At 41.5% G+C, this 20,774-nt stretch overlaps 1 protein-coding gene across 1 annotated transcript; it reads left to right on the top strand.

Moving 5' to 3' along the window:
- Positions 1-446: 446 nt before the first annotated feature.
- On the top strand, positions 447-20,146 carry PWP2 (PWP2 small subunit processome component). The gene is made up of 21 exons (XM_033147119.1): positions 447-573; positions 1,724-1,836; positions 2,483-2,577; positions 2,946-3,045; positions 3,572-3,715; positions 5,029-5,164; positions 6,541-6,770; positions 7,469-7,612; positions 7,881-7,951; positions 9,040-9,176; positions 9,691-9,839; positions 10,285-10,432; positions 11,561-11,711; positions 12,569-12,749; positions 13,762-13,909; positions 14,333-14,441; positions 15,467-15,532; positions 17,292-17,510; positions 17,866-18,016; positions 18,453-18,527; positions 19,506-20,146. Exons 1-21 carry the CDS (start codon positions 556-558, stop codon positions 19,639-19,641), a joined length of 2,721 nt encoding a protein of 906 aa, XP_033003010.1. The 5' UTR covers positions 447-555; the 3' UTR covers positions 19,642-20,146.
- The last annotated feature ends 628 nt before the right edge of the window (positions 20,147-20,774 follow it).

Here is a 20,774-nt window from a genome sequence, read left to right on the forward strand (position 1 = left end):
AGCTGCTACATTTCTGGCACGTTTAAATAAAAGCAAAAGAACGCGTGCCAATCCTGATGGAAAACAGTAAACGTGGGCACGTGTGCGCTTTTGCATTTTAAGCCCACTTTACTTTTTACAGCTTGCAGCCATAACACAGGTTTTGCTTCCGCTTCCCTGCCGCTATAAAAGCGCAAGGAAATAAGCACCCTCCTGATTGTATGGGGGAAAATAATAAAAAAAATAACCGTAATAAAAACGACTCGAGAAATGCACTCGAGAAAGAGTGCTCAATAAAGCTTTTAAATGAGCTGCAACTCGCTTCTCCCCTCCTGCCCAAATTATACGGAGTTTGGGGGCGGCAGCGGACGGGAGGAATGTTGCTCGGAACGCAGAGTGCGAGTCCCCGGGAGCTTCCGGTTCCCCGCCAGAGCGACGCAACAGGAGCCGGCAGAGAGAGCGACCAGATCAGTCGCCCTGGAAATGTTCTGAACCCGGAAGCAAAACGAAGAGGCTCTTCCGGCCGACTCGTGCTGCCCATGTGTTCGCTGACCGGGTGCCGGAATCTGCGCGGGGATGAAGTTCGCTTACAAGGTACGCTTACAGGGCGGGGGGCTTCGTTCTTTCTGGCCGGGGGTCCCGGAGCTTGGGGAGCCCTTGGTGTGGCAAGAGGAGCCCGTCGCTGCCCGTTTCTTGAGGGCCCAGCCTCTGGGCGGCCGCTTGATCCCAGACCTTCCAAGTGTCCGTGTTTCCCAGGGGCGTCCCTGATTTAGATAAGGTTTCTGATTTGACCTCGGAATGCCCCACTTTTCCTTAGGATGTCCCTGTTTTCACTGGAGAAATGTTGGAGAGTATGTGATCCCCGTCCTCCTTTTCCCTTCCTGTTGCTCCTTTCAATCGTTATCTTGCCAAATTGCTCGAGTAGTATGTCCAGCCCCTCCACACGAGCTTTAATTCTCTTGGAAGTCAGGAACTCTTCTGCCGGCCACCGCCACGGCCGAATATCCGCATTTGCTCATAATCTGGCAAATGCACACAAAATTTGCTATTTTACGGCTTATGTGTTGCTTAACTAGCTGACTCTGGTACTTAGCATGCCACAAATCGTTGAAATTGTACATTAATGTTGACTTCCATTTGCACCATCTTTTCTTTCCCCTAGCTGCCTTTTTTCCTTGCAAAACTCCTGTCTTTTCCTCCTACTTGACAGATAGACGCATCTGTGCTCATCCTCCCTGTGGTTGGGGGAATGAGTTGGCAACAAGTCAAATACTGTACTCTTCTTTCATCCCATCCACTATTCAGGTAGCCAATGTTGTGCTCTCCAGATGATGTTGGACTGCAACTTTCATGATCCTTGACCACTGACCATGTTGTCAAGGGCTGATGGGAGTCCAACATCTGGAGGGCCCCACATTGGCTGCTTCTGCACTATATCCTCTTGATTTATCCTCTCACTGGTTTGTACTATTTGAAACTTCATAGGTATTTATATATATATATAAATTGTCAATACACACTTCTTCGGATACACTGAAGAATGTATCTGAAGAAAGTGTGCATGTACACAAAAGCTTATACCCAGAACAAACTTAGTTGGTCTCTAAGGTGCTACTGGACAATTTTTTAATTTATTTTGACTGCGTCAGACCAACACGGCTACCTACCTGTATCTAGGTATTAATATAGTACTTTTCACTTTTCTGGTTAAGTCTGCATTCACGTCACTTCTTTCTCTTTTCAGTTCTCCAACTTGCTGGGTACAGTCTACCGACATGGAAACCTGAATTTCACTCCAGATGGGAACTCTCTGATTAGTCCTGTGGGAAACAGAATTACTGTCTTTGACTTGAAAAAGTATGCATCTTCTTTCATTGTTTTTATAAATGAGCTTTCTCAAAGAGTAAATGATCACTAGAGGTATCGAGCCTCTGCATATAACACACTGTTAAAAAGGATACTTGGGTCCCCTGACCATTAGGTCCAGTCGTGTCCGACTCTGGGGTTGTGGCGCTCATCTCGCATTACTGGCCGAGGGAGCCGGCGTACAGCTTCCGGGTCATGTGGCCAGCATGACTAAGCCGCTTCTGGTGAACCAGAGCAGTGCACAGTAACGCCGTTTACCTTCCCGCCAGAGCAGTACCTATTTACTTGCACTTTTGATGTGCTTTCGAACTGCTAGGTGGGCAGGAGCTGGGACTGAGCAATGGGAGCTCACCCCGTCGCGGGGATTTGAACCACCGACCTTCTGATCAGCATGCCCTAGGCTCTGTGGTTTCACACTGGGAAGGATGTAGCTATTATTCTCCCCTTCCCTTCATATATGTGGGATGACATATAGGAAATCTGGCCTGAGAAATAAGGTATTGTGTGCAGTAATGTATTTCTATGTGCAGTTCACACTTCCTGGTTTGGACAGAGGTGTATAACAGATTAGCATTTTGCATGCAGTTCTGTCACTGTTTTGACATTTTATTGATTCTTTCACCCTCTTCTTTCCCAGTAACAAGTCTGAAACATTACCGCTGGCAACCCAGTACAATGTCGCATGTGTGGGACTCTCTCCAGATGGAAATCTTGCTATATTAGTTGATGAAGGTATTTTAGTTTTTAATATAATGAAAAAGAATTCAATCAGTATTACAAATTTTTAACAGAAATATAAGTTACGGTTAGATTCATTTTAAGTATAACTATCTTTTATATTGTATTATGCATATTGTCTGATTAATATGATGTTAGCCGCTCTGAGCCCAGCTTTGGCTGGGGAGGGCGGGATACAAATAATAATAATAATAATAATAATAATAATAATAATAATAATGTTCTACAAGCAAGGAAAAAATGTTGTTTGCTTTTATTATAGTCCTTGAATAAAATAACACGACTCTTTTATTTCATTTAGAAATTTGAGTTTGAAATTGGGCTCAATATAAATGATTCTCAATTTGTTCTTTTTCCAACAGAGGGAGCTGCCTTACTTGTTAGCTTGATCAGTAAATCTGTGATCCATCAGTTCCATTTTCAGAAACCTGTGCATAGTGTCTGCTTTTCCCCAAATGGAAAGTAAGAGAAATTTCCTGGTTTTGCGTTTATTTCTTTTTTTGTGTGTGTGTATAAGTGATAGTAGTACCAGTTGTTGTTGAATTGAATTTTGCTTATCATAGGAGTTGGGAAGTAATAGACTTTTTTACTGGATCACCTTTATACACCCAAAATCAGGCTTCCTCAAACTCGGCCCTCTAAATGTTTTGAGACTATAATTCCCATCATCCCTGATCACTGCTCCTGCTAGTTAGGGATCATGGGAGTTGTAGGCCAAAAACATCTGGAGGGCCGAGTTTGAGGAAGCCTGCCCAAAATCAATATGCTTCTTGTACAAAAGTGTCTGGTGACAAAATAATTACAATTAACTAACTAGCTGTAAATACAGACTTTCGCTTATGTATGTGTGTAGATGTATAAACCTTGGAAACCTGCACAGCTCTACTGCTTTATCTGAATACATGCGCTTGGGTTCATCTTGTTCATTTTTATTTTTCTCCTGAATAACTATGTACGTTAAGTTCATTTTTCATATTATGTTAAACAGGAAATTTGTGGTCACAAAGGATAAGGTTGCTCTGATGTACCACGCCCCAGGCAAAAAGCGAGAATTTAATGCGTTTGTCCTTGACACAACTTATTATGGTGCATATGACGAAACAACATGCATTGATTGGACAGATGATTCTAAGTAAGTTTTAATATATGCAGTTTACCAAGACAACATAGAAAATGAGCAAATACAGTGGTACCTCAGGTTACAGACGCTTCAGGTTACAGACTCCGCTAACCCAGAAATAGTACCCCAGGTTAAGAACTTTGCTTCAGGATGAGAACAGAAATCGTGTGGCGGTGGCGCAGCAGCAGCGGGAGGCCCCATTAGCTAAAGTGGTACCTCAGGTTAAGAGCAGGTTCAGGTTAAGAACGGACCTCCAGAACAAATTAAGTTCTTAACCCAAGGTACCACTGTACATTGAAAGCCAATGCTACTTGGGTTGATTGTATCTGCTGATAGATTTGAAAATCTTGCATTGCAAAAAAAGGAAAGAAAATCTTGCATTGCTGTTTTTAGGAGAGTGTATTCAGGAAGTGCTTCACCTCACAAATTCCCTTAACGGGAAGGCTAAATGTTCAGGTTATTGTTTCAGGATTCTTCATTGTCCACATTTTTCATTCATTAATAGAGATTTTATTAAAGTAAACATAGGGGGTTGGGTCCAGCAGAACCTGTCTGAAATGGAAAGATTCTTTCTCTACACAGAAGGTGCTGCAGTTAAGCCCAAGCTTTCCTGAATAGAAATAAGGACACTCTTTTTTAATCAATTCCTCCTACAGTTCTCTGCTGCCACTTCTGACACTGATTCAGAGGTTCCCCAACCTTCCAGAGTAGGTGGGGTGTATAAGTGCAGAGTATTGTAGAAGAAGAGAGGGACCAATGAAAATCGCCTTCCCCACTCTTCCGTGAATTAGACCTGGAAGCATCCCATTTATTGAACAGAAATCCCCTCATGGATCTCTGAATCCAACTTAAGATTTGTAATGCAATCATGCCCATCGTTCCATACAATTATTCCATTCTTTTAAAAAGGGTTGTTGAAATATTTAAAAAATTACTCCTTAATTTTCTCATCTTTCAAATAAATATAATGTATTTCTCTGAATTAGCTGTCTATAAAAGTTTACTTAAATCAGTTTCTAATATAATTAAGTGTCCACTGATCTATTTCAGTTGCCTCTGTTTGTATATCCACATGTACACACTTTGGCCAATAGCAGTAAGGGATTGGCCGAATGCCTTTTCCCAGTTTAAACTGGAGAGACTATCCACTCAAATGGTGGGAACTTGGAACTGAACCTTTGGATCCAAATCTGTCTCTTCATTCCTTGGTATCTTTCCAAAGGCCTCTCACTGTCAATAGAGAGTTGAGCAGTATAAACTGCTTGTTGACATATCCACTATGATGTAGTTTTTGAGATGTTCTAACTACGATTCTTTTATTCTAGATGTTTTGCAGTAGGCAGCAAAGATATGTCAACGTGGGTGTTTGGAGCAGAGCGATGGGCCAATCTGATTTATTATGCATTGGGAGGTCATAAGGATGCAATTGTTGCCTGTTTCTTTGAAGGAAACAGTCTAGATGTATGTATATTGCATTGGTTTTTATGGTTAGTGTACTTTGCTTTTAGATAATTATATAGCACAAGTCAATGAAAGGCTGTGTATAGTCTACTTTCCTCAAGGTTTTTACATACTGTAGGGGTCTTCTGCAGATTGCTTATCTTGGGGGCAGGGGCAGTTCTTTAAAAACGTGCCCAGAACTGATGTCCTGGGTGCCCAGAAATAAGCCAGCAATCAGCACCTCAGATATATTATGTTCCCATATTTCTAAGTCTGTTATGGATTTTGGACATTGGCAGTTAATGAATGTATATATTTAGAATGTATGTATACAGTGGAGCTCAAAAGTGTACAATAACACCAGCAACCTAAAACTAGCACGTGGACAAACAGAAGAAGATACCTTCACCCCCATATGGTCCCCTTTCATCACACACACAGCTCAACAAGATAATGACAAAAACCTACCGACAGCATACAAATCAATATGGCTAACCTGATCCAAAACACCCACCCACCCCACTCACACAGAAAACCAAAGATCAACACAGCCAACCACAAAGGAACAAGCACACCCTACGCCAATCGCGACCTCTCACCACCAAAGAAACATAAGCGAGCAACAGAGAACCAACACAAACGATGCTGACACCAAATCCTACATACACTAAGGAAAATAGAAACATCGCCTCCCCACCCCACCCTCCCCCATCCCACCCACCTCCTTCCCCCTTCTCTGCCTAATGTATCAACAACCAAAATTGATCTGTAAAAATGTTACATGGAAAAATGTGAGAGACATTGTACACACTTTTGTAAACCTAGAAAATCTTTAATTAAAAAAAAGTGTACAATAAATGTAAGATAACAATAAGTAGGGTCCCAACAAAGCTTTATATTTGGTCTAAAAATTCAGTTTATTAGACATCTCACATCCAAGCTTGCTTTCTCTCAAATAAGTTCAGATTGAAAGATAATGTCTTTGTAATTAGGTACACAGGAAGCTGGCTCATACTGAATCTAACTATTAATCTGTCGGGCTCAGTCTTGTCTATACTGACTGGTTGTGAGTTTCCAGGCTTTTTGGCAGGAGCTTTTCACAGCTCTATCTGGAGACATGAGGGATTGAATTGGGGATCTGCATGACTATGTTGCAAGGGAGATGCTTTTTCGCTGAACTGTGGTCATTTTTTACCTTGTAAGTCAAGTAGCTTTCAAGATTCCGTTCTACAGTTTCATGAGATAAAATTTTATTCCTAGAGAATTGCAGTCTTTTGAGCTAAGTATCCTTTCGACTCTCAGTTGAGCGTAGTGACATCAAATGTTTGTTTAGCTCTTCTGCTTAAGGCTCATTTCAGTTTTGCAATGATGGAAACCATTATGTTTTGCTGTCCCAGTTGTACACTGTCAGCAGAGATGGGGCTTTGTGTGTCTGGCAGTGCGATACAGAACTAGATGGCTTGAAAGCGAGACCCCCAAAAGATCAAACTGAAGACAAGGCAGAATTGGCAGAAGGCCTAGATGAAGAGTTGATGGAAGCAGAGAAGGGCAAAGAGGTCCATGGGAAAGCCAGCACACAGAAGAAAAAAGAGAAGGCTAAGAAAGTAAAATACTCATGTGCTGCCAAGTAAGTGATCTGCCAGAGAGAAAAGGAGGAATATATTGCAATAAGGAGCTTGGTCATGTAGTCAAAGCCAGTGTATATGAAAACAAAACAATTCCATTAGACTGTCTCAGTGTCACACTATGAATGTGCTGCAGGCATGTCTATTGATTAGAATTATGGCATTCTAACCTTCTAAAGTGTGAAGATCTCCCACACCACAATCTCCGAGCATGTTGAGCTGGATGCACTTAGACTTTCCCTTGCGGTGGACAACACTGCCTTTGCAAGCATCCAGTTAGTAAGAAACAGGCTCAGACTTCTCCTATCAATGTGGCAGGATCTGAAGTGGAGATGTTGGAGGTGGAGCAGAAAAATGCCATACTGAGCAATTCTATCCCCTGATTCACTGGTTAACTAGTGGGGGCAGGCATAGCTCTGCTGCCGAGTCCTCACTGTGCCTGACAGTGCATGGGCAGGTGGAAGCTACTGCTGGTGGTATCCAGTGTAAACCACAACATTGTTTCTTCCTTTGACTTTTTAATAGCATCTTTTTTGTTTTTTGTTTTAAAAGTGTGTGGGTGTGGGTGTGTGGGGTTGGGCATTGCTTGGAAATGTCAGAGTACCATTGGTCTTTTGCTGGTGTATTATGAAATAAATTGAGTGGTAAATATCCCCTGCATTAATCGTATGTCAGTAATATATTTCAATTTTTTTCTCAGATACTTTTTCAACAAAGAAGGTGATTTTAACACCTTGACAGCTGCAGCTTACCACAAGAAAATTCACTTACTAGTCACTGGCTTCGCGTCTGGAATTTTCCACCTCCATGAACTTCCAGAATTCAATCTCATCCATTCTTTAAGGTAAGTATGGATATTGCTTATTATAGAGAAATGTAGTTCTAGAGAAAGAACAAATCTTTTTTTCTGCTTTATAAGCTTGGACAGAAGGAGCCTGTATTGCAAAATCTTGGCTGATAGTAACTTCATGTTAAATGATACTGGTATTAGTGTCCTTTCTTCAATTACAGGTTCTTATGACTTTATTATGTGTCTGAAATTTTAGCATGGGCACCCAAATGCTTAGCTTCGCTTTAAGCAGTTTCTTTCTTTCTTTCTTTTTGCTACTTAGCATTTCGGACCAAAGGATCGCATCTGTTTCTGTCAACAGTACTGGTGACTGGATTGCTTTTGGGTGTGCAGGTGTGTAACTATAAGACACACAGTTGAATGAGGGCCTGTTTATACAATCAGTTATGTTGAGAGAACCCTTTGATACACTTCATCCGTGGAAATTCCTTTAGATATAAATTGGGGGCCACCGGGATGAGAAGCTTAAATCTTCAGCTCTGTTGGTGTTAAGTCCCCAATGCTAACTGTTGAAGACACCATAGCATAATTTGCTTATCCTTGCTCAGTCGAGGTTCAGCCAGGTGAGGCGAAGCTGGTAAGCCAAGCTGGTATAAGTTCCCAAAAAAGGTCATGGCAGGGGCAGGACCAGAGCCTCTCTCCAACTTAGGCTGGATCCTGAGCCCATTCAGTTTGGTTGCATGACCTGTCAGAATACACCTGGAAAGGCTTGCTATGCTCAGGCAAAGCAGCAGCCCCACTGTTGGACAGTGTTTGGATCAGGTTTCACTTCATGCTGTCTTAACCTATACCAGCTTGCTTTGCGTCAGCTTCTTGTGCATATGATTGCTCCTTTAGAGACACTGGAAAGTTATCACACCCAGGCAAAATTAGGGAGGTTGGACCCATTTCTTTATCAAGCTGGGTCATGAAATCACGAACAATAGCAGGCTTAGTCAGAATCTCCTTTCTTGTTACTTGAATACGTTGGTTTGGGCCCTAGCCTCTGGAGCAGGAGAAAACAAGCTTCCTCCATCTTCCATGTGGCAGCCTTTTAGATATTTGAAGGTGGCTATCATATCTCCTCTTTTCCAGGCTAAACATACCCAGCTCCCTCAACCATTCCTCACAAGGCTTGGTCACGACAATGTGTGTTGTGTTGCCAGTTCATGCATCACGTTGTCCTTGTGAATAGGGGCAAACACTAGCTTGTGTAAAAAATAAGAATCCAGTTGAACCCTGAGAGCGGTGAAATGCTAATCCAAGTTTGGTCAGTCTTGATTGGTGCAGTTCTTACATCCACCACATTTCTGAACTCATTAACTGCAATTTACAGACTTGGCTTTGTGTGTGTTGGTGCATTCTATGTATTGGTGCTGCAGGAAAATGTATAGATTGAATAGTTGTATTTGAGTCTGAACTACTTGTCATTATCCTTACAGGTCTGGGGCAGCTTCTGGTTTGGGAATGGCAGAGCGAGTCCTATGTGCTAAAGCAGCAAGGCCATTTCAACAGCATGGTTTCTCTTGCATATTCTCCAGATGGACAGTACTTAGTCACTGGCGGAGATGATGGGAAAGTAAGTCTGTCGCATGTTATTGAACATGAAGTTTGTAACTCTCTAAAATCTGCAATTTCTAGACATACACTATAAAGATACTAAGAAAGGAGCTCTTAAAGTTCCTAGAAGCTAGGAACCTTGATTTATTTTGGATATGTTGTCACTCCTGTTTGCTATGGGTGATGCTTGCATTATTTTTTTAGAAAAAAAAACATTAGTGTTTATTTGGAGCAGTAGCAAAGCTGTGTAACATGGAGGTTGACCACATTCTTGGTTCGCTGTAGTGTCTTGTAATGTCTGTGCAGATCATGTTGTCAGTGAGGTTTCCAGCTGACTACAAAATGATAAATTCATGTCCTTCGGCTTCTGCATGTGTGATTTTGAATGGCTTGTTTAACTTCCCTGGAAGTTTAGCTCTGCCAAGTGTGGTGTGCTGGAATGTGCATTCTGTGACTTGAATCTCAATACTGTGTCAGTCCCAGAAAATGAATATTTCTGAAGCTTACTGAATCATTTTCTGTTTTATTTTCAGGTGAAGGTGTGGAACACAAGCAGTGGTTTCTGTTTTGTAACCTTTACAGAACATACAAGCAGTATATCTGCCGTAACATTTACCACTTCAGGATATGTCATTCTGAGTGCTTCCCTAGATGGGACAGTTCGAGCTTTTGATCTGCACAGGTAAATTATTCTTTTATTCCCTAGCTAAATTCTCTCTTCCCTGAGCTTGGAGTGGAAAACCAGAGAATTTAGAGGGAATATTTCTAATTAATATCTAGAATGTTGTTTGGTTAGATGTGATATACTGCTCTTGTGCCATTGTGTCATGTGAGCATTTCATAATTTGAAAGTATCCAATAGAAAAATTGTGCCCAGTTTCAGAATTAAATTAAATAAAGCTAATCAATTGTTCACTTGGGATATTGGGATATTCCATCACTTTTTGTGATACCACTGAGGTACTTTTGCCTATATAATAATAATAATAATAATAATAATAATAATGTATTATTTATGCCCTGCCCATCTGGCTGGGTTTCCCTAGCCACTCTGGGTGGCTTCCAACAGAATAGCATACAGGTACCAAAGTTTTTCATTAAATCACATTTCTGCATGTTTTAAACAGGTACCGCAATTTCCGCACCTTCACTTCCCCACGACCAACACAGTTCTCTTGCTTGGCTGTGGACTCCAGTGGTGAGATTGTTTCAGCTGGTTCTCAGGACTCCTTTGAAGTATTTGTGTGGTCAGTGCAGAGTGGGCGGCTCTTAGATGTAAGAGACATTTTGTTTTGGTTGTCTCAACCCCTTTTGAAACTTTTTAATTGAGGCTGACTCCATCCTTAGAGCAGAGACTGTATATATTTGCAGGATTTAAAACAATAATTGAACTTGAGTGAGTTGAGTGTGATTAAAAATAGGCACATCTTTAATTTATCTTACTAGCTAATGTGCAGTTTTTGCATCTGAATTCAGCTTCTAACATCTAACCCTGTTGATCAGCACAACTGTGCCCACTTGGTGTTCCCTGTATCTTCATAGCTTCAACAGAATCCTGTGTAGAGCAAGTGGTCTGCCTATCATTTTCACTCCCCTTATGATCATTCATTATAAGGATGTATCCCATATATGTTAGCTGTTCTGTGTGTGCTGCTGTGCTGCATCTGGCAATGACATCAGCTGCCAAATAGTCATGTCTCGCAGTGCTGATCCACAGCTGTGATGGCGATGCAGTGGTTGTTCTAGTGTTGCAGTATTTGAAGTCCTAGTGCTTGTGATCCTGGATCCTTGCTCTGATTTGGTGGTGCATTTAAAGGATCTGTTCATGTGCTTTGCCAATTTTAAATGTGACCCAAAAGTCATATACTATAGGAGCTGGGACGCGGGTGGCGCTGTGGGTTAAACCACAGAGCCTAGAGCTTGCTGATCAGAAGGTTGGCAGTTCGAATCCCTGCGACGGGGTGAGCTCCTGTTGCTCAGTCCCAGCTCCTGCCCACCTAGCAGTTCGAAAGCACGTCTAAGTGCAAGTAGATAAATAGGTACCGCTCCGGCGGGAAGGTAAACGGCGTTTTCGTGCGCTGCTCTGGTTCGCTAGAAGCAGCTTTGTCATGCTGGCCACATGACCCAGAAGCTGTACACCGGCTCCCTTGGCCATTAAAGCGAGATGAGCGTCGCAACCCCAGAGTCGGACACGACTGGACCTAATGGTCAGGGGTCCCTTTACCTTTACCTATAGTAACTTTAAATGTTGGGAATTGCAACCAGGTAATGAAATCTCTGATGTGCAACTTTTGAACCATTTTGTATGCATATAGTTCCATCTGTGGATTATTTTCCCCCCTGTATAAGATCCTGTGTAAACCAAGATGTATAAAAGAAATCAAATTGGTGTTTCTTCATTAGGTATTAGCTGGTCATGAAGGCCCCATCAGTAGCCTGTGTTTTAATCCCATGAAGTGTGTCCTAGCAAGTGCCTCTTGGGATAAGACAGTCAGGTTGTGGGATATGCTGGATAGCTGGAGGACCAAGGAAACACTGGCACTGAACTCTGATGGTGAGTCCCTTGAAAATCTCTTGTGTGAATGCAGGCAGGATATGCGATGTTTGGTGGCTGGATAAAGCTTCAATTGCCCCTAGGTTCTGGGAAGAAAGCTTGCATGTAATGCAGCTTTTTCCTCATGACTGGAACTTAATTTGTCAGATAGTAAGTCTGTATTTACTTGTATTTACTTGAAGCATTTCTCTCTCTCCCTTCTTTGTTGCCCAATCCCAGGGCAGGTTGAAAAACACCATAAACTGCAATATATACTATAATAACAAGCTGAAGGATCAGGTGAGAAACAGTCAATGAGCAAGCATTATAAGATTCATATTAAAATGAGTAAATGAAGTCATTGAATCTCCATTGCATAAAAGCTTGGCAATACAAATGTTGTTGTTCAGTTGTTCAGTCGTGTCTGACTCTTTGTGACCCCATGGACCAGGGCACGCCAGGCACCCCTATCCTCCACTGCCTCTCGCAGTTTGGCCAAACTCATGCCAGTCGCTTCGAGAACACTGTCCAACCATCTCATCCTCTGTCGTCCCCTTCTCCTTACCAACCAACCAACCCAGTATAGCAGGTGTCAGCAGTACCTGCTTTAAAATGTAAACTGCAAAATGTTCAGAAATGAAAAAATGCCAAGATAAACGGTTATGTTTCAGCACAGCTTTATACAGCGCAGCATTATATATAGTCTTTGTGACGATGGATATGTTATGTGTTGAGTGTGTTCGTGTGTGATTTCTGGAAATTCTTAATCCGGTTTCATTGAGTCTATCTCTGTGTGTTTTTTAACAACTGGGGGCAATGTGGCCAAAATATACATACGGGAAGGCGTGACTTTGATTTTGCTCCCTTACCTTTTCCAGTGCTTGCTGTTGCTTTTCGTCCGGATGGCAATGAACTTGCAGTTGCTTCCTTGGATGGACAGATCACTTTCTGGGACCATGAAAATGCTGTGCAGACTGGATCAATTGTGGGGCGACATGACCTTCAGATAGGCAGAAAAGAGCTGGACAAAATAACTGCCAAACAATCTGCTAAGGGGAAGTAGGTAGACACACACACACACACACATATATGATTTTCTTGGTTTACAGGAGTACATGCCTTGTCTCTTTTTTCAGGTTGTAAAGTCTTTTCTACAGATCAGTTACATTTGTTATGAGACATTAGGTTGGGAGGGATCTCCAGTGTCATCTAACCCATTTGTGACCCTATTCTAAGAAAGACTAGCTCTCTTCCTTTGAATTAGGGATACTTAATATAGTTGTTGGAATTACTACCTGTGTATCTGGGAGTTTTATTAGACTAGTTTTAATATAGAGGTAGGAAGCTTGGGCATTGCTTGCTGCCTTTGAAAGCTCTCTTGTGCGTCCTATTGACTTTTTGAAAATTAAACGTGTCTCCTTACTGCAGATATAAGTGTGCATATGTGATTGTATTAGTATCTGGTTTTGATAACTTCTTAAGATGTGGTCATCTGACTTAATGCTCCCATCAACTATGAGCTACTACCACTTGTAGTCAGAGTCTTAGGTTTTACTTGTTGCCGTGTGAAAGGTAACCTTGCAATTTGTTAGAGCTCATTCAGCACCCCTCTTACCATGTTAGCAGTCAAAGGCAGCAAGAGAATGGTAAGCATATGTTTTGAAGGACTGTATTCAGATAACTTATTCAGATAATTTTTGCAAAGAAAGAACTTATTGCAGGTAGATCTTTAAACAGTGATGAACATGTCAGGCGATATAAGTATTGTCTCTTTTTTAAAATCTCCCACTAATAAAATAGAAGGCTCTACTATAATTAATAACCCTATGGTATGCAGGCTGTCACAACATTGTTTATTTCAATCCTGACCTTTTTCTATTATGTGTTGAGTCTTTTTAGTTCATGAAAAAAGGATTTTAAGATGGCTATGGTTGGAATGGTTGCGTAGAGAAATGAGGACCTAATATCTTAGCACAACAGACATCTATCTTCAGCATAACCAGAATATCTCTCTTGGTGGAAGGGACTGACTTATAACATAAATCTAACATGTCTTTGTTTTCCTCCCCAGATCTTTTACTACTCTATGTTACTCAGCCGATGGGCAGTGTATTCTAGCAGGAGGGCAGTCAAAGTTTGTTTGCATTTATCATGTCAAGGAACAGATGCTCATTAAGAAATTTGAAATATCTTGCAACTTGTCTTTGGACGCAATGGAGGTTAGTGATTGATTTCCCCCCCCCCCCCCCGTATTTGTTGTGTATGTTTGGGTATGATCTATATGACACTATTAAACAGAAGTATGTTTGTGCTACTGCTTCCCTGTGGCAACCTGAGTTGTAATCCGTCAATGAATTCAGTCTTTGGACCAAGTGATGCAAATCTGTGCTCCGAAGTATTTTGTTATGACATTCCAATCTATTTCTGGTATGAATCAATGTTGTCTTTCTAGTGCTTGACTTTTATCCAGAAAACATGGGCACATCTTGGATTTGGAGGGATGGAGATTGAGCAAATGCTGTAGCCCTTTAAATATTCTGAAACATTATAGAAATTCCAAATAGTTTACCTGAATTCATGAGCCTTCTACCTGAAGAATATAAGCCTTGCAATGTTGTGGTTGTTTTTTAAATTTTTTACAGGAGTACTTGGATCGCAGGAAGATGACTGAATTTGGTAGCATGGCATTAATAGATGAAGGAGCTGGGGATGATGATAATGTTGCCATCCCTCTTCCAGGAGTTAAAAGAGGTATCTGTTTCCATTTCACAATTTTCAGCTAATCTGCTGTTTCGTGTGTGCCAGGTACTCTGTGAGCTAGGAAACTTCCTTGCTGAGTAGGGGAGGGATGGAAAGGGTGAGGACATGTAAACCAAGCCTTTTGTTTATGCTTGCTAAAGTAGTGATCAGACCTCTTTTTTTAAGCTGGGAGTCCAGCTAATAGCACTTTGTCTTCTTTTGGCATCTCCTGAAGAGTGAAACCCATTGTGTGAGAATGGGTGCTTGGAAGCTAAGATTTCAAAATGCTGAGGTAGAGGCAGCCATCAGTTGCACAGTCCGTAATGGTTCTAGGGAAGCGATCCAGTGCCTCCTGCACTGTGGTCGCCACCAGCATTTTCACATCCAGCCCTGTTTTGCGAAGTTGTCCCTATTGCCTCTTTCCTGTGTCCCCTCCAGTTTACCTGCCTTAATCTCCCACCAGCCCCATCCAACTTTGCAATCAGAAGGATAGACAGATTCCTAGATAGTATCTGAAGAAGTGTGCATGCACACGAAAGCTCATACCAGGAACAAACTCAGTTGGTCTCTAAGGTGCTACTAGAAAGAATTTTCGATTTTGTACTGTTCAGTGACAGTGATGATAGGGAAGGAAATGGGTTGTATCCAACACTATGCAAGCAGAGTTCCACTCGTGCAATAGGACTTTCATTGCCTCTCTTTTTCTGGTACATCAGCAAAAGCTGCTCCAGGGGTTCCCCAGTCCTGCAAAAACTTATTTTGAGTGTGTCAGGGGGACTGGTGGATACGTGAGAGGAAGTTCCATTACATGCAGGGAGGTATGTTGTGTGAAGCTTTCAGTGCTGGATACAGCCGAAAATGTAGTTTTTACTATGCTGTTTTAACATTTTACTCTGGTAAAACAGTTTTAAACCTTTTTAGAAATATCGTACTGATGGCTAACTAAATGGAATTAACTTGGATTCTCATGGTTGGTACATGCAAAATTAATATTTAACGCAAGAATTTACCTGAATTTGTCTTATACTTTGTTTCAGGTGACATGAGTTCTCGATCCTTTAAACCAGAAATAAGAGTGACCTGCCTCCGTTTCTCTCCTACCGGTGGGTGCTTTTAGAATGGAGCTGGCAATGGTGTGCTGCTGCTTTTAGGATCAGGTTGTGGTGGTTTAAAAGAAATGAAGGGGCTATCTTTATTTTTATTGCTATTAATATATATTTTTTGTTTGCGAATTTAATGAGAAGAACAAGGAAAAAGAGGAAATAATAATAACAATAAATTTTTATTTATACCCCTCCCTTCCCGATTTAAAAACCGGGCTCAGGGCGGCTAACAACAAATATAAAACATTGATTAAATACGACTTAACAGCATAAAATACAACATAAATGTAACATCGCCAGGGCTAGCTGGCCAAGTTAGTCCTGCTAGGGCCAGCAAGGAGACCAGGGGAAAGTTTAAATGTAGGGTATCAGAAGGGTTTCTTCATAAAAAAAAGAGAAGGGAAAAAGGAATGAGGAATGAAGGATCAGGCTAAATTGAAGGCCAGGCGGAATAGCTGTGTCTTACAGTCCCTGCAGAAGGAGATCAAGTCCTGCAGGGCCCTAATCTCGTGGGACAGAGCATTCCACCAGCTCGGAGCCATCACTGAAAAGGCCCTGGCCCTGGTGGAGGATAATCTGGTTTCTTTAGGGCCCAGGACCCTTAAGCTATTATTATTCATTGACCTTAGGGTCCTCTGTGGGACATACCAGGAGAGGTGGTCGAGTAAGTACGAGGATCCTAGGCCGCATAGGGCTTTAAAGGTCAAAACCAGCACCTTAAACCTGACCCGGTACTCCACTGGGAGCCAGTGCAGCTGGTAAAGCACTGAGTGAATATGCTCTCATGGCAAGGACGCCGTGAGGAGCCTCGCTGCAGCATTCTGCACCTGCTGGAGTTTCTGGGACAGTTTCAAGGGCAGCCCCATGTAGAGCGAGTTACAGTAGTCAAGCCTGGAGGTGACCGTCACATGGATCACTGTGGCCAGGTCGGGGCGGGAAAGGTAAGGGATCAACTGCTTGATATGGTGAAGATGGAAAAAGAAGAGAAAGAGGGAAGAGAAAAATAATAATGATAACTGGCATATACAAATAATACTAAAGATAGACCACCATTAGTAAGTAAATCTTAAATTAAACATATGTTAATAAGCCTCCCAAGTGTCCAAATAGGTATCCACACAAAACGTGGGCATCCCTGTCTGCTCGTTCTCCCTCAAAATCATGCACCCCTGGCCCTCCCCATGCTATGCCTCTGCCTTGAGTGTTTCCCCTAACACCCCTCACATGCTGTTTTGCGCATCCATCTCTTGCCATCCTCATTGAGAGGCAACCAATCGGACCTCTGCCTTTCATTTGCAGCAGGAAGGAGTAGTGAACGAAACTTCAAGAAACAAGGATCTGCAGTGACAGGGGCAGGGTAGAGTCACACCACATATTTAAAGCACAGGGCTTCCCCCAGAGTGTCATGGCAGCTGTAGTTTGTTAAAGGAACTGGGAATTGATTTAAACTACAGTTCCCACCGTTACTTGCTTTAGAATGAGATGGCTGTCTTAGTTCACCCCTAGAAGAGCATAACTAATCATAATTACTAGATATTTGTCACTTATTTGCACTTTGATTTGACTAGTTGAATTTTCTGTCTGTGGTGGAAAGTACGTTTTATGCCGGCCAGTACAGTTTAAGAATAAAGTTGTTTGTACACGTAGATTTATTCTTCAATATCATGGTTTATAAAAGCTGTCTTTAATATAGTCTTCCAATATTCCTCCCTCCAAACATGAACAATTTTAACTAGCACAAGCAATACTTCTCTTGTAGGACGAAGCTGGGCAGCAACAACCACAGAAGGTCTTCTTATCTATTCTTTGGACTCTAGTCTGGTCTTTGATCCATACGACCTAGAAATTGACATCACTCCTAGCAGTATTCGTAAAGTACTGGTTCAGAAGGAGTACACCAAGGCGATTGTCATGTCTTTTCGACTGAATGAGAAGAAACTGATTCAGGAGGTCCTAGAAACGGTTCCATACAATGAAAGTAAGCTGGAATTCTGTTGCAAGTCTAATGTTGCAGAAAGCTAGATTTCCTGAAGTTCTAAGACGTCTCCAATACTTTGTTTGCCTATATACGGTACTAGGGAGAAGGGGAAGTATACGAAGTCCCAGATGATCTGAGGTGCTTGACATAAGTGCAAGAAAGAATAGCATCATGCAGTATGGCAGCTCATTGATCTGGATTTCCTTTGCCTGGAGATACCTTTTTTAAATTAAAAAACAACAACACTTGAAATTGGAAAGCTTAGTGATGAATCGTGTAGAATATACTGGGTTTTTTAGCTTAAGATTTTGCACATGTGATTTAAACTAATAACTTCTTATTTTTTAAACCACAGTTGAAGTAATCTCCTCAATGCTTCCGGAAGTGTATATAGAAAAAATGCTAGAATTTTTAGCTTCTTCCTTTGAGACTTCTCGTCATTTGGAATTCTATCTAATCTGGACTCAGAGGTTGCTTATGTTACATGGATGCAAGTTAAAAACAAGGTTAGTGACCTTGGGGATAAGGGTGTGGGAAGAGAGAGAATATGACATACTGCCTTTATCTAAGAAATTTGGAATGGTTTCCCATCAGAACTGCTTGGGCCCAGATCTGCTTAGCTTTAAAAAATGAAATATTCTTTAGACTGTGAATTTGAATTGGCAAAATTGGTATTTGTACCAATTTTATCCCTTTGAGGTGATTGGGCTGAGAACCACATTCCTAATTGCCAGATAGATGTCACAGTGGACAGAACCTTAAATTGTAGCAATATTGTGTATGTGTGTGAGAGAGACATAATTTTCCACTTCTGCAAGTAGTAGTTGTTTCATTGCAAGTCACCGTTCACAGCTGTCTCAGTTCTTGGACACTTTGAAGCTTTGAATTTAGCCCTTTTTATTCTTAAAATGTACAGAATTAAGTTTTTGTGTGCTTTTGCAGGTCAGAGAAACTGCTGCCCACCATTCAGTTCCTTCAGAAGAGCATTCAGCGTCACTTTGAAGACGTTTCCAAACTGTGCGTATTTTGTTCAGTTGCATTCTATTTCAAATAATTTCTCTTCCCAGTAGAAAGAGATGACTCTGACTAGAATATTGAGCATTTCTTAATGAAAATTCCCCTTTCCCCTTCCTTCCACCTAACACCTCACATTGTAGAATTTTACCTGGGATCTTCTAGCTCTGTGTGATTTTGTTCTGTCAAGTGCCTCTCTATTCACTCACTGACCTCTTCCTGTTGCCTTAAGGACCCCTCCTATTCCCAGCACTGAATTCCTTCAGGGGTGGGGAAGGTAGTTGGGGGCTGCATACTACTGGTGAGTAGGGACAGCCCTGTACTCTATCCTTGAACACACACATGCATTCCCCATTCACACACACACAAACACACAGTACATACCAGACTCATAATCTCATACCCTTCACAAACAGCCCCCGATAGCTAACTTGCTCCAAATTAGTTCAGGAAGATGTCTTCTTTCCCATTGTCTTAATTCCACCCTTCTGGTGTGTCTTTGTGGGGATGAAAAATGGGCCTTCCTCACTGGTCTGCACTGATCAGCAGAAGAGCATGGAGAAAGTGAAGCTGGGGTGAGAAAAGGGCTTGGGGAAAGTCTAGCAGAGAGTCACCATGTTTGTTAGATCTGATGGTTTGTTATTTCAACATTAGAGCATCTTGCAACATGGAGTTTACTTGCAGAAGCAGCTAGTAAGAAAGATCGTGGTTAATTAGTTGTGTGTGCTAATGAAGCATCATCAATTAAAATCCACAGACATAACTTTCATATTGCCTCAAACATAATACTATTCATTGGAGCCATTTTCAGGTTTGCCTTGAGAAATTGAGCTATGGGTGTGGCATGTGTGAACCAATGCAAGTAGTATATTGCCGATAGTGGTCTGATTATTGGCTACTTTTTATAAAAATAGGAAAGCTCTTACATGCAGTGCTTTGAATCTACCTAATTCCCCCCCCCCATGGTCTTTGTCTCTACAGTTGTGACTGGAACTGTTATAACATGAAATATATTGTGGCCATTTCACAACAGAGGGGTGTGAAACGTACAGCAGAAGTGTCTGAAAATGAAGATTTGGAAGACTCTGTCATGGAAGAATTGCCAGCACTTCCATGAACTTTTGAGAATGCTTTTTCATATATAAGTAATTTAAACAGTGGTATTCACTGAGAACTGAGCAGCCCTCATAGAGGCATATTTGTACAGGTGATGCAGCAACATGATTGGGAGTAAGCAGGCTATTCCTTTTTGTCCTCTGTTTCTAAACTAGCAGGTAAATTCTTGATACTGCTAAATTTTAAGCAAGACAATGCCATCAAACATTTTAGATGCTTGGGAGGAGGGGCAGGATCCATCTGCCATCAGTTGGCTTCTGTTTCTGCACAGGAACTTTTAAGCTCCCTCCTTCCATTGCCAGCCCTTTCTGGATTGGGAAGTCATTCAGAGTGGCACCCTGCAAGAATACATGGGTTGCCACTGGAACAAAACGGAGACTTCTGGCATGCATGGAAGTATTGGAATGTGAGGGGGTGGATCCCAGCCATGGCTTTTTTTCCTGGCTTTAGGGTAAACGTGTAAAAGTGCTGCAATCATATTGCAAATGGTCCAATGACTGTTAGCATAATTTCATTGCTATAAAATTCAGCTATTAGTTTATGGGGGAAAAGACAAATACTAGGACTGGTGGGATCTGAGATGAATGAATATCTAGGCAAATATTTTTTTACGAAGCAGCTCATTGTAGGTCCCAAATAACTCTGGCTGACAATTTCTAGAAACCGGCCATGCACAAGTGATTCCAGCTATTCATAATCCATGATGTATTCACAGATATCAACATGAGAATATGGTCAAGTACCGTAATAAAGGCATGTTCATAGATTCACAGGTTGTCTGGAGTGCATTAAGGCATGCAATTACTTTTATGAAGTACAAGAAAATTACCCTGACTCCAATGTGGAAAAGTGTTGTATGTAATACTGTGGTCTCCTACATTAAACAACAGCAGATGCTCAGCTGTTGTAGCCTGAATGTGAATGGTGTATCAGGATAAAGTGAACCAAGTTATTTCCAAATGGTATTTTGGTGTTATTAGCTGATTGCTAGGATTTTAGCTAGGTGTAGGGAGTGTGGAATATTTATCTTTATTGATCTCTACACCATCATTCACAAAACAATTCCATTGTTTTTCAAAGGAAAAATACAATAAGAACAGTCATACCAAACAGCACATAGAAATAGCTGCATAT

This window comes from Lacerta agilis, chromosome 4 (assembly GCF_009819535.1).
Source record: "Lacerta agilis isolate rLacAgi1 chromosome 4, rLacAgi1.pri, whole genome shotgun sequence".
Lineage (NCBI taxonomy): Eukaryota > Metazoa > Chordata > Lepidosauria > Squamata > Lacertidae > Lacerta > Lacerta agilis.

What these genes read in the sequence shown, in the direction of transcription:
- PWP2 (XM_033147119.1), top strand. An exon ending in AATCTCATCCATTCTTTAAG is followed by an intron (nt 7,613 to 7,880) that starts GTAAGTATGGAT and finishes TTTGCTACTTAG; the next exon opens with CATTTCGGACCAAAGGATCG. An exon ending in CCTCCGTTTCTCTCCTACCG is followed by an intron (nt 15,533 to 17,291) that starts GTGGGTGCTTTT and finishes CTTCTCTTGTAG; the next exon opens with GACGAAGCTGGGCAGCAACA.